Source organism: Megascapheus bottae, chromosome 9 (assembly GCF_031878675.1).
Source record: "Megascapheus bottae isolate mThoBot1 chromosome 9, mThoBot2.hap1, whole genome shotgun sequence".
Classification (NCBI taxonomy): domain Eukaryota; kingdom Metazoa; phylum Chordata; class Mammalia; order Rodentia; family Geomyidae; genus Megascapheus; species Megascapheus bottae.
Window position 1 is genome coordinate 37,593,309 of NC_143517.1, and position 14,299 is coordinate 37,607,607.

The 14,299-nt window shown below is 43.3% G+C and overlaps 1 protein-coding gene across 1 annotated transcript in view; it reads left to right on the forward strand.

The window, feature by feature from the left end:
* The first annotated feature begins 24 nt into the window (after window positions 1–24).
* Window positions 25–14,299, forward strand: part of Ptdss1 (phosphatidylserine synthase 1) — a 58,899-nt gene continuing 44,624 nt past the window's right edge. The window contains exons 1-2 of the mRNA XM_090339094.1: window positions 25–560; window positions 13,917–14,008. Coding sequence (XP_090195220.1) covers window positions 133–560; window positions 13,917–14,008 — 520 coding nt within the window. The 5' untranslated portion in view covers window positions 25–132. The remainder of the gene's footprint in view (window positions 561–13,916; window positions 14,009–14,299) is intronic.

Below are 14,299 nucleotides of genomic sequence, written 5' to 3' on the forward strand. Positions count from 1 at the left end.
AGTGGCAGCTGTGCGGGGGGGGGAGGCGCGAGCCGTGAGTCTGGGAAACAGCCAGCCGTGGGCCGTGACACCCTTTCTTCCTGTTGCTCCATCCCCGAAAACTGGATGATTGTGAGTCTGAAGGCCTGACGGATGCTCGGAAACGCCCCGCTTCCAAGAGCGGCTGGGGGGGCCCCCGATGGCACCCTCCTCCCGAGGGCGCGTGGGCTGTGCCGCGACCCCGCCCTCCCGCGCCTGTCCTTCCCTCCGCTCGCTGCCTCCGCTGGGCGCCAGACCCGGCCCCGCCGTCCGGCTGTTTCTCGGCTGCGGCTTGTCACCTCCGGGGTCCCAGCCTCTGTGGGCCGGGGCCACCGGCGCCGCGGCAGGACGGGGAGGCGGGCCATGGCGTCCTGCGTGGGGAGCCGGACCCTCAGCAAGGATGATGTGAACTACAAGATGCATTTCCGGATGATCAACGAGCAGCAAGTGGAGGACATCACCATCGACTTCTTCTACCGGCCCCACACCATCACCCTGCTCAGCTTCACCATCGTCAGCCTCATGTACTTCGCCTTCACCAGGTGAGGAGAGCCGGGCGGCGTGCGGGCGGGGGCCGCGGGGAGGGCGGTGGCGGCCGGGAAGGGTGGCCCGGTGCGGCCCGAGGGGAGGGAGCCGACTGGGTGCTCCCCACGCCCGCCGCCGCCCGCCGGCGCGACTCCTCCACCCGCCGGGTGCCTCGCCCTAAGCCCAGCCCCCAACCCCACCTCTACACGCGCCTCGCCCTCCGGGAGCCCCGGGCCGTCCCGGGAACTCGTGCCAGCCCCCTGGGCAGGCAAGATAGCGTACCCCTCCCTCCCCACCCTCTGCCCGCAGCTTTGCTCTACCCACGTCACGACTTGGCGCTCTCGCTCTTCTCTGCAGCCCCCTCCAGCCCCGCTCGGTTTCCAGCACACCGCATGAATCATCTGGTCTGCACCACTTTCAGCACACACCACTACACACATACAGTCCCCCAGTCTTTCCTTTCCCCAGGATCTCCTCCAGCTTACCAGTGCTGCCGAGCAGGTACACACACACACACACACACACACACACACACACACACACACACACACACACACACGACACTGTCTCTCCCGTCTTTCCCCCATACATTGCATACAAACCGTCTTGCATCACCTTTCTCCCCCAGCCCCCAAAACCTACCATGGATATCAGGACAGAAATTGCCCTTCTAGATAGCACAGCACTGCTCTACCATTCCTGTCTGGCACAGCTCAGTACCCATGACTGGCTGCACCAGGTGTCTTACAGGTGCCAGCACTAGCAAACATCCTGCCATACACCACCTGCCTGGTCACCACACACCACATGGCTCCACGACGGCACAGGGTCCCTGCACCCCAGAGCAGAAGCTAATAGACCCCTGGCTTTGTTTTTAATACTCATATTCTAATTTCTACTTACCATTTTCTGGTTCTGAATGAAGTTCCTTAAAGAAATGCATTCCCACCACACCATGAAGGCTGAAAAGACAGGTACCTAGGCTACTGTAGTTTTGGAGACAGTCTGTTGGTTTCAAAGCTAGTTGTTTTTAGTTAAGTCACTTAACATGCTCTGAATATCAAGTTCCACACCTGTAAAAATGGGGATAAAGTCTGTATCTACCTCATCCTGGTTACAATGACTGAATGACAATGTCTAAATGCATTAATTAAGAGTACCTGTTACACAATGCTCAATTAATGTCAGTTCTCATCTCGTTTTTCAGTATTTATTTTAAGCTAGTGTCTCACTGTGTATCCAAAGCAAACCTTGAACTTGAAATCCTCCCATCTCCACCTCCTGAGTGGTGTAGGTTCCAGACTTGTTCCTTCACACCTGGCCTCCTGATAGTTTTAATAATCAATGGTTCTCAGTCAGGGTCAAGGGAAAATGTACAGGGATATTTTAAGCCTGTTGGTCACAAGTATCAAGAACATTCCTGATACTTAGTGGAGGGAGGATAAAGATATAACATGGGGGACAACATTGTACATCAAAGACTAAATTGCTCACTCAAGCATCTTTCAAGTGCCAGTGGTATCTCCCTTGAGAATTACGGCATATTTTTTTTCTTCAGCTTTTCAGAACATATAACCTTTCCATCACTATTTTCCTTATCTCCATAATCATTCAGATTCTTGTTTTATTATGTGTTTATTTGTACAAGTCATCAAAGGATACAAAAGCATGGGTAACAATTACTTTTTTAATAACTGAGAAGAGCGTAGGGCTGCCATTTTTGTAAAGTCTGCTAGTGTTGTCCAGGCCAGACCTTCCTTTCCACAACATCTAACCAGTCATCTATCCAGCTTTGGAGAAAGTCACTCTTAGTTCTCATTATGGTTACCCTCAAATAATACATCATGTCGCCCAAATTTCCCACTTACTATCCACTTGATCCTGCTAACCTTTAATTTCCTTATCTATATGAAAAATGAAAACAGCAATACTAATCCTGTATGGGATTGTGAGAATTAAATTCATCTTTTTAGATAATCTTTGTTTAGCTTACTACATAAAATGTATTGACTGTGTAAGACACAATTGCATTGGGTAAAAGGATAAAAGGCATTGGAAAACAGACATGAATAACATTCCTGTCAGCTTTACATGAGCAGCAATTTATCTTATATATGAGTTTGAAATGATGGAATTCTTGAGAGATTTTTTTTTTTTTGGAAATGAGAAAAGTAATGATATTTTAAATAGAAGGAAAAGCAGGAATGAGCAGTTTGGTCCAGCCTTTAATATTATTTTAGGCATTTTCAAAATAGATCTTTTCTTCAAATACAGAAAGGCCCATTCTTCTAGTGTTCTCTTCATGATCTATTCCACCAAAGCCATTGATGCACTGCAGCAGTGAAAGTGTAAGAAATGAGCATGGATTTTAACATGAAGACTGAAAATCATAGAAAAACCATGCTCTGAAAATATTATGGTTCTTTCAAAACGTGGTAACAATTTCGCTTCTTACTATAATTTCATAAGAAGACACATAAGTTTCACCCTACATGAAATTACAAATAATTAGTTTTATTATTTCTTGTTCATTTTGTAGTGATTTATGATATGTTGAAGTAAGATATGACAGTTCTTAAAAATAGAAAATAATGACCCCTTAAATGAAATACTTTCATCCCACAGATTTTTTTTTTTGGTCATTCCTGGGGTTTGAACTCAGGGCCTGAGCACTGTCCTTGGACTTTGCCCAAGGCTAGAGCTCTACCACTTGAGCCACAGCTTTTTTCTATGTATGTGGTACCTCAGAATCGAACCCCAGTTTTCATTCTACCACTAGGCCAAACTCCCGACCCCAACCCACAGGTTTTTATAGTGATCATGGCACCTTATGCTTGCTTTGTAAGGATTCTTAGATTACTGTTTAGTGCATGTTTTTCCAGCAAAAATTTTAAAAATGTGCTATGAAGTTTATTTTGCAAAGATGAGTTATCTGAGAACAGGGGAGAATAGTTTGAGTGCGACTTCATACCAGATATTAGCAATTCGTACTGGTGCAGTATGTCCTGGGCTACTGATGCCCACCTTTACAATTGTGGGGGATTAGATAAGTTACACACTGGAGTCTGTGGAAAGCTTGGATTTGCCCACCTAGTTCTTTTGTTTAATAATGTGCTATGGTTTGGGTGTGGTTTGATAGTAGAACCTTTAAGAGGTAGAGCCTAGAGAGAGAAATTAAGTTATTGGGGGCAGGGGAGGGAGGTGTGTTCTTGCTAGGTTCTTATGCTGCCCCCCCATCACAGAGTGGTTATATATGGGGTAAACCAACCTGCCTGCTCCTGTTCTTTCTTCTTCTGCCCTCATGTGTGATCACACCTGTTCCCATCATCGTTACCTATAACTTAAGGCTACAGTGAAGGGGTGTCTCACATCGTAGAGCCTATGCTATGCCATTTAGACTTTGAACCCTCAAATTATGAGCTAGATAAACTCCTTCCTCTTCTTAAGTAGCCTTGTGTCAAGTATTTTATTACAGCCTTAATGCTGACTGATACAGATAGCAACTAAGCCAAATCCTTCATACACCTGTGCTCAACCCTACAGTCCCTATCACTATGACTGTCAGATGTTATCGGACCATTTCCCTAAGACTTGAAAAGCTCGTTTTGCCATATTTTAGAATAAATTATAAAGTGGATGTGTAGGCAGATGCTAACTATTCATCCGAAGCGAGGCAAGTTCAGCCTTTTATCTCCAGCTCAGAATGTAGTCAGCGCTGAGTACTCTCCTACTTACTTGGCTTTCATAGTGGGTAGACTTGGAAATGCTAATGGCCTTCATTGCAAAACCTCAAGCTTTAGGTTTGAAAACATCAGAATCTACGAACCACGTTCTTAGAAGCTTCATTCTGGTTAAGTGGTACCTGCCATTAAACAGCCTAATGAGCCTGTGCTAGCTTGCACACACAAACATGGCTTTTTGCCTTCCTGGAGAGTGCTAGATCTGAGTGGCCATCAATTTGCTGGTGCTAGTGTTCTCCTGGACGGAGTTTAGGAGACAGATGAAGGCAGGGAAATGGATAGGCTTCATGTATTGGACTCACTTGTTGATAATGGTTTTTTATTCCACTTCCCTCACTGGCTTTGGACCTTGAGTTGATCATATTTCTGACCTTCTCTAAGAATCTCTCTTGGGGAGCTGGGTACAGAGGTTCATGCCCGTAATCCTAGCTACTCAGGAGGCTGAGATCCGAGACCAAGGTTCAAAGCCAGCCTGGGCACAAAAGAAACTGAGACACTTATCTCCACTTAACCTCTAGAAAATGGAAAGTGGAGCTTGGCTCAAGGTTAGGTCAATAGTCTTCAGCTGATGAACTCAGGCCTTGCAGTAGGGTGGTAGCCTTGAGATGAGGAACTCAAGGACAGCCCCAGGCCAAGTTCAAGCCCCCTCCCCTCAAAAAAAAAAATCTCTCTTGGGTCCATGCTAATAACCTTTCCTGTATTCTTCCTTTCTACCATGTTAATGCCCACAAGAAAATGTCTCCTGATGCTGCTGTCTCAGTTGCCTTGGTTCCATTTCCTCATGTACGGCATGTTCTTTATCTCTCCATAACAGAAGCCCTAGATGTCCTTGTTCTGGACACTAGCAATATTAATTGACCAAATATTGCATCTGTATCCTGGGGTCAAACTGAGCATGGAGATGAAGATGGAGCATCATTAGGTTAGGTTTGCTTTCATTAGATTGGACTTGAAGTTCAGCTGACATTGGTCTTTACTGTTTTTCTTTAATTATTCTTTAAATCATATTTTAAAACTGCGTTCCTCGGTACCACATACATAGAAAAAGCTGGAACTGGTGCTATGGCTAAAGTGGTAGCGATCTAGCCTTGAAAAAGCCCAAGGACAGTGCTCAGGTCCTGAGTTTAGGCCCCAGACCTGGCAAAATAAAATAAAATAAAAAGCACTTGAGTGACTTAGCTATTTATTTGATTTAGATTGTACCTTACTCCAGAGAGTTTATTTACCTTGGAGGTGCTGCCTCTTAAGATTTTTCATTCAAGTTAGTCTCTTTCAATAATTGCTTGATCTGAAACGTAGCGCAGTCCATCTTGTGATGTAATCCTTATTGCTCTAGATTTCTAGAAGTTCGCTTTCACTCAGCTAATCTAGAAATTAGGACTGGTTCAGCCAACTGCTCTGCTTCCTCAGCCTTGGCATCCCATCTAACACAACTTCCTCATCTCACAGTTTCTGTTCTGCTGAGGCCCTGTCTCTGCCATCCTCTGGCTTCTCTTCAGCAAGTCTAATTGGGTGTTTGGAGTTGTGGAAGCTGTTTTCCACCCATTTCCAAGCCTTGACTCAGCACACCTCCCCCTATACTGCTTGGCTCCAGGCTTTGACTCCTCCCTGTAGCCCATTCAAGACTGTAATCCTATCTGTCTCCTGTTACTGAATGCTAACCACCCCTAGGGAAGGATAAGCTAGATCCCAAAGTCTTACTAGTTCTCTTCTCCAGTGTAAACTGCCCCCCCCTTCATTCAGATCCCTACAGACTCACGCAGCTCCATGGTTCCACACCTAGTGTCCTCTAGAACAGGGAATGTCCCCTGGCCATTCCCAAGCCCATAATGTCCTCTATACCCCATTTAGATGGATGGACAGCCTTCCTGATGTTCTAAGAAGCACCAAGCAAAGCATGGTGAGGGACTTCTAATGTCCCATCATGTAATAATTATTTCTGTCAGCTTCTTCATCATCTCAGAATAGGCATTTAGTAAACATTGAATAACTGGCATATCAGAAATCATATATCAAGTGAGGATATAAAGGAAATATTGGTCACTATCTCAGCAATAATTCTTCACGAAGACCATACATTTCTTTCAAACAGGTTAAAGATAATATCAAATCTCACTGACATAGGTCTAATGTATGAGCCAGGGAGAGAGAATCCTATACCTTTGCTACACCTGACACTGTTATGTGTAATTCCAAGACTCAAGTGAAAGATAATGAAGGAGAAAGATGGGACGTGAGAGGGGCAATTAGCCCGGAAGACTTTTAAGTGGTCAAGATTAAAGCTAGCTGTCGTCTGCCAGCCTCCCAGAGAGAGCCTTGTACACTGGTCTGAGTGAATGGAGATCACCTTGGTTTCCTGAACCAGATAACAGATACTACACACAGAGAATCTGAGTCCAAAAGTACGTTTTATTTTGTTTGTTTAACCTCAGGATTTTCCCTTTCACTGTCTTTGCTTCCAGGACATTCTGCTTCCCAATAACATGTTCCACTGGAGTTAAAGTGTTTGAAAACCTCTTAGGGACTTGTAGATCATCATCTCAGTAGACTCTTGCAGGTGACCCTTGGGGACTTGCTTGGGGACAAGAAAGTTGCCATTAGTGGGGGCTGGCATCTCCTATGTGTTATCTGAGTAGCTTGGTCCACCCAGGGTGTCATTTGGCACATTCTTGCTACCTAGCATATATTGAAGATACCTGTTATGTGGCAAGCATTGTGTTGGGTGCTGCAAGTCCACTGGGGAATTGGGAGGGGGTGTGGATGGCTCAAGGCCATCCAGCTGTCATTCTGAGCTGGTACTTGCAGCTGGTAAAACCTGCGCCCCAGTGGGATTATAAATGAAAAGTAGAGTCTTATTTGCAGCTACCTTGGGCAGTGTCTTCACTGTTGTTTGTGACACACATCAAGCGCACTCTTGACATGCTGAGTGGACTTTGCTTCTCTGTGCCTATACTTGAGTCTTATTGGTGAATGAGCAGCCATGACCTAGAGTTAGCACTCCAGTGACCCCTGGCACCTTCCGCTCCCTCCACATGTAGTTGTGGGTAGAACAAACCCAGATTCTCAGGGTTATGTTCATCCTGCTCCTCTCTCCTTGGTATTGCAAGGCAGGGAAAGAAAAAGCATCTTGAAGGGTCTTCGGAAAACTTGAAGTCCTCCAGGTGGAGCCTCTTGCTTGCTAAGCAGTTGTAGTTAGACTCTGGAGAAAGGAAGCTATCACATCTGGAAAAGAGGTCTTTTCTTTTTCTGTAAAGCAAATTGGCACTTACTTGGATGTCTCATTGTTGTTCTCATTTGATCCTCCCAAGAATATGATTGTTTCAGCCTCCATTACAGCCTCTGTGAAAAGACGACACTTCACTTAAAGAAATGAGTAGACATTGATGAAACTATTTGGACCTTGGAATTCATCTTCCTGGGCACTCCTTGTTTGCCACTTAACTAAAATAAACTTATCTAAAATAAACTCAGAGTTTATATAATCTGCTCAAGGCCAGCAGCCCACTGTCATTCTGAGCTGGTACCTGCAGAGAGAGCCGGTACTCTTTATAACTACATTGTACATATGGCCACCTACACAGGAGAAAGTTTGCACTTTGGATTCAGTGTTCATGAACAGTGAGTGTGCCTGATGTGGCACACAGGCCATAAGTATGGTTGTTGTCCCCAGGGATGGGGTTTTGTGAGTTCCAGCCAAGTGCCTTCTCATGATCTACTAGAAAATTTCGGTACATGATCAACTCTGGCTTACTTGGAGTTTAGAGAAAGGGACTCCCAGGCCCTCCAGCATGGCCCTGTGTGCTCAGGCTGCTGTGGGGCCTGTAGGGTGTTGAGCAACGTAAACCACTTAGAAGGGCTGTGCTCAAACAGTACCATAGGTATAACCTCTCTGTGCTCCAGAAACTTATACTAGTATGTGAAGGTCAACCCTGGGATCTGCTAGGACTCAGATTTTTTCCTGAGCTTGCCCACCCTTATTCTTTGACTACAGTAGTTTGATCTTTCAGTGCTTATATCTTCAGCTTATGTAAACACCACATTGTCTCTTCCATACTCTGTGTGTGTGTGTGTGTGTGTGTGTGTGTGTGTGTGTGTGTGTGTGTGTGTGTGTCTGGCTGGCTGGCTGGCTGGCTGGCTGGCTTGGGCTCAGGGCATCCACTGTCACTTTTTTTTTCCCCCAAAGCTGTCACTTTATCATTTGAGTCCCATCTATACTTTTAGCTTTTTTTTTTTTTTTCTAGTTAGTTTTCTTGAATTTTTCTTCCCCAGGCTGGCTTCAAACCTCAGTCCTCTTGTCTCAGCCCCCTGAGTAGCCAATATTATAGATGTGAGCCGCCAATGCCTGGCTGATACTTTCTATTTAGACACAAATGAAACTGCCAATTTTCAGATTTCTTACTGTTGTTTCTGCCTCATTTCTTTCTGAAACTAGACTGTGCATTTACATCTTTCCAATTAAATTGCTCACAATTTACCAAATTATAGTTTTTATTGCTTTTGCTCTTTGTGTTTGTCTTTCTTGACACATAGTCTTGCTATACAGTCAGTCTAGCCTGGAACTCATGATCCTACTTTAGCTCCCTAAATGGTTAGATTCTAGGTATGGATCATCATATCTACTATTGTTTTTGTTTTCTGTGTGTCATGGGACTTGAACTCTAAGCCTAGGCATTGTCCCTGAGCTCTTCAGCTCAAGGCTACCACCTTACCCCTTGAACCACAGCGTCACCTCTGGTTTTCTGGTGAATAATTGGAGATAAGAGTCTCATGGATTTTTTTTTTTTGTGCTCAGGCTGCCTTTGAACGAGCCTCCTGAGTAGCAAGGGTTACAGGTGTGAGCCACCACTCCTGGCCCCAATAGTTATTTCTTATACCCACTTTGCACCTTTCTTTATTTCATGATACCTAAATTACTGTGACAGTTGAGTCATTAAATTCTTATTTATCCTTCCTGCGGCTGCCTAGTTTTCCACTGGGTAATGAGACTATAACTTAATCTGTTTGCTCCGATGAGCATTTAGCTTGTTTCCAGTCTTTTGTGATGATATGGTTTTGCAGTGCACAGCTTGGTTGGTGTTCATCTCATTTTTAAATACATGAATTAATTGAAGGATAAATTCCAAGAATTGAAATTGCTGAATCATAAGGCATATGTATTTGTAAATGTAAAATATTGTCAAAGTGCCATCCAGAAAAGAGGTTTACATTTTTTATATCACTAGTAATATATGTATCTGTACTCATTTATCTATTCCTCCCTGTCCTCACCAGCTTGGTCATTCAGTATTTGCTTTGTCAATAAGATGCATACAAAGCAGTGGTCCCGCGTGCTGATTTACCTGACCCCTTTCCTGCTTGAGCCTGAGTGATTTCTACTTTCTGAAAGCTATTGTATTTCCTACTCTGTCAACAATTTTTGTATCTTTTGCCTATTTCTGTTTGCTTTGCTGTATCCCCTTGTTTTTCTTCTGTTAATTGATTTTAGAAGGAGTGCTTTGTATATTAGAATTAGCCCTTTGTCTTGATAGGAGCCACAAATATTCCCTTTACGTTTATATCTTGGGTCTTTGTTGCTGACTTTTTTTTTCTGTATTCATTTCTTTCCTTATGAGTTCTGAGTTTTGCTAAATACTTCAGACTATTTCCCAATCTGAGATTGTTAACGATGTGTATGCGTATGTGTGTGTGAGTATGTGTGAAGGCGTGTATGCACATGCTGGAGTTGGGGTTTGAAACTCAGGGCCTAGGTACTGTTCCTTAGCTTATTTGCTCAAGGCTTGCAGTCCTATTGTTTGAGTCATTTCTTTACTTCTAGATTTTTTGCTATTTAATTGGAGATGAGATTTTTTTTTTTTTTTTTTTTTTGCCAGTCCTGGACTTGAGCTCAGGGCCTAAGCACTGTCCTTGGACTTTCTCAAGGCTAGAGCTCTACCACTTGAGCCTCAGCACTACTTCCGCCTTTTTTCTATGTATGTGATACTGAGGAATCAAACCTGAGTGTTCTTGCATGCTAGGCAAGCACTCTACCACTAGGCCAAATTCCTGGCCCCGAGATAAGGTTCTTAAAGACTTTCTTGTCCAGGATGGCTTCAAACCACAATTCAGATTTCAGCTTTTTGCGTAGCTAGTATTATAGGTCTGAGCCCCAGTGCTTAGCTTGTTGGTTATTTCTGTTTGTTTTTAATTCTTCCATTAATCTATTTTTCCTCTATATGTATATGTATGTATTGTACATATATATATATACATACATACATATACACATATAGTTTACCTTGAATTCTTCCAGTCATCCAGAATGTATGCTAGTGTAGTTTGAATTACAGACACTCTCTTCTGTTCCCAAGCAACAGTTACTAACTTTTGCCTTGCCTTTAATTTGTAGCTTAGGTGTTGTCCAAGTATTTACTACTTTTTTGCAACTTTTGCTGATGGATAATCTCCCAGTGGGACAGTGACCCAGGTTGAAGTCAGTCATGCTGAGACTGTAGCACACATGGGTATGGATGCAGACCTTGCAGCTTCTAACTGTGCAGCTTTGGGCATCTGACTTCATTTTCCTGGGCCATTGTCATTCAGTTTGAAAATGTAGTTGATAATACCACATCTGTCTGATGAGTGTACCTTTAGAAGTAGTGCTGATGCATTGCTTGTGGGGATCTGGTTCAGCTGACATTTGATAACAGTAGCTGTTATTGTTCCACCATCCCTAGCTATATGGAAGATGTGTTCCTTCCCTGAGCAGCCATTCTTCAGTCACAACTGGTATTCTGGAAATCACCCTGGTAGATTCCCTGCTGAAGCCAAAGAGCATTTTAGATAGCCTGGTAAGGACCATGCTGGCATTTGTAGGGCAGATTCATAACCTCTGGGCAGATAGCCAGTTGTTTAGTGTGTCCATTCAAATAAAATTGCATTTGATGGCTCACAAAGGTGGCCTGATTCTGTGGTTTGGTTTTGTAATCTGATCTAGGAAGGTAACAACACTAATTGTTCCATTGTGCTGTCTGGGTAAAGATGATGATAGGGGAAATATTGTGTGCATTTATTTTAAAATCCAGTTTCTATCTTGTTATAACCATAGAAGCTGTTGAATTTGGTGCCAAAACTTAGCTTCCTAGACAGAAGCAGACTTTTTTAGTATGTGTCTATGCTCATTCTGGGCCTTGAATTTAGGGACTGGGACCTGGATGCTGTTCCTGAGCTGCTTTTTGCTCTAGGTTGACCACTTGAGCCATAGTTCTACTTAGGGCTTTTTTGGCTCATTTATTGGAGATGAGTCTCAGGGACTTATCTACTCAGAGTGTCTTTGAACCACAATCCTCCTGAGTAGCTAGGATTACAGGTGTGAGCCATCATGCCTATGAGCTACCTGTGCCCACACTGATTTTTGAAGTTAACATGTTTGTGAACCTGTTTCTTAGGACTGAGAGCTCAATGAGGAAATTCATTGTTTTTTTTTCTTGGCCAGTTCTGGGGCATGAACTCGGGGCCTGAGCACTGTCCTTGAGCTAGAGCTCTATCACTTGAGCCACAGCACCACTTCCGTCTCTTTCTATGTATGTGGTGCTGAGGAATCGAACCCAGGTCTTTGCGCATGCTAGGCAAGCACTCTACCACTAGGCCAAACTCCCAACCCATCTTTGATGATCTGGATTTTGTTTATCTATGCAGACTTGCTTTTCTGTTAAGCTTTTCAAAATCTTTCTTTCCCTTGGAGCTCTGCTCTCCCTAAGGTCAGCTTCTTTGATCATCTTTAGTTGATTGCTGCCATTTCATTGTATCTAAAAGATCTCCTTCCATTCCATTCCACACCCAATTTTCTACCTAGTCATCCTGCAATTTTCAAAGCTGAAAATGCTTTTTTCAAACCTTTTTCCTCCCCGGCTTCTCAGTAACTATCAATAATTCATAAACCTTCTCTGGACTATATTATTAGATTTTTCTTTTCCCCTTTTCAGTTGCTTTTCGTCAATCTCAAGTGAGTTTCTTGACTCTTGTTTTTTTAGATAAACTGTGGAACGCCCTAGGTCATTCTTATCTATCAATGTGAACTTCCATTTGGGAAACATGCCTTGGTTTTACCCAATAAATAATCTCCCTAATCAACAGCAGTCCACAGGTATGTATTAAATGTTCTGCCAGGCTCAGAACAGAAGTTGGAAGTTGTCTGCTGCAGAGTTCTGCTTCCTGTGGGGAAGACAGGGACACAGAAGACGACAAATGAGCATTGGGACAATAACTAGGTCACATGTGGGAAATGACCAAGCACAGGAGAAAAGTGCTCATCCCTTCTCTTCACAATTAGTTTACTTCTGGTGCGCACGCGCGCGTGTGTGTGTGTGTGTGTGTGTGTGTGTGTGTGTGTGTGTGTGTGATGGGACTTGACTTCTTCAGCTCTAGACTACTGCCTTACCCTCAGCCACAGTGCCACTTCCAGTTTTCTAGTGGCTAATAGGAGATAGTCTCACTGACTTTAGTGCCCAGGCTGGCTTTAAACCATGATCCTCAGATCTCAGCCCCCTGAGTAGCTAGGATTACAGGTGTGAGCCACCACATCCAGCTTCTGGTCTGGTTTTAAAGCATGTATTTTGTTTTCCTCTATAACTTTTTTTTTATATTTTTATTGTAATTAATAAAAGGGTTACATGATATTTGCCAGCTCTTTAACTTTTATATTTACTGGTGTTTTCTTATTACCTAGGAATCCTCCTAGCCCATAATACACGCACTGAATTATGTCTCATCCTTCTGAAATAGCACTGCCCACTTATAAGAATACTTATGTTATTGTATTGCCTTCTTCTTTATCATCTTATGCTTTCTTTTTGATTCTTAATTTTTTGGCCAGACTGAGGTTTGAACTCAGGACCTCATACTTGCTAGTCTAGTGCTCCTCCACTTGAGCCATGTCCCCATCTCTTTTCACTTACTTTTCAGTGTCTTGGCTTTTTGCGTAAGTCCAGGCTTGGACTAAAATCCTCCTACCTATGCCTTTTATGTAAGTAGCTGGATGATAGTCACATAGCATCACACCTAGTTTATTTGTTGAAACGGGCTCTTGCTAACTTATTGACTGGTTCTCCCCATCTTTGCTTCCTAGTTTTCTGGGATTACAAACATAAGCCATCACATTAAGCTCTTTTCTGATTCCTGACATTTTTCTTTGTCACATTTTATATCAACAAAAATCATCTTTATTTATTCTGAAGACAAAAAGACATTTCTCCAAAATAAATTTTATGTTTTGACATCTTAGGATTCAATTCTCAAATGCATGTCTAAGAATGTGTGTTGTATACAAGGCAGTGTGCGTGTGTGTGTGTGTGTGTGTGTGTGTGTGTGTGTGTGTGTGTGTGTGTGTGTTGAGGATAGAATAAAGCCTTTATGCCTTCTAAGCACACACACACTGAGTTATGCCCCTAGCCCTCCACTTGTCTCTAATAGGAACTGAACTTGGCTATGGGTTATGAGATTGGTGATTTTAGGACAAGATGGTACATAGTGAAAACATGCACAAGGACTTTGTTCAGAGCAGTCTCCCATGGGGAGCTGGTAGAAGGCCTGGTGGTTTCTTCTGGTTAACTTCTTTGATCTGGAAATGAATTCTCAGTGTTGTTTTTCTATTTCCAGGGATGATTCTGTTCCTGAAGACAACATCTGGAGAGGCATCCTCTCTGTTGTCTTCTTCTTCCTTATCATCAGTGTGCTGGCTTTTCCCAATGGTAAGTGATACCTTCTGCTGTTGCTTTTTTGTTTTTTTTGTGGCATGAAGCATTTAGAAGAAGAAACTGGAAGATGGAGAAAAGAGCAAACGGTTTTGTGTGATGGTCAGAAGTATAGGCTTTGGAGGTAGACTTACCCTGTCACTGCTTCCTAGCTTTGAGGATCCACAGAATCCCTTTGCTTTCTCAGAGTGTTTTGGTTTATCTTTTATGAAATGGAGATAACAAGGCAGTACTGTTGTGAGAGACAGCTAAATTAATACATGTCCAATCCCATGTATTAGTATGTTT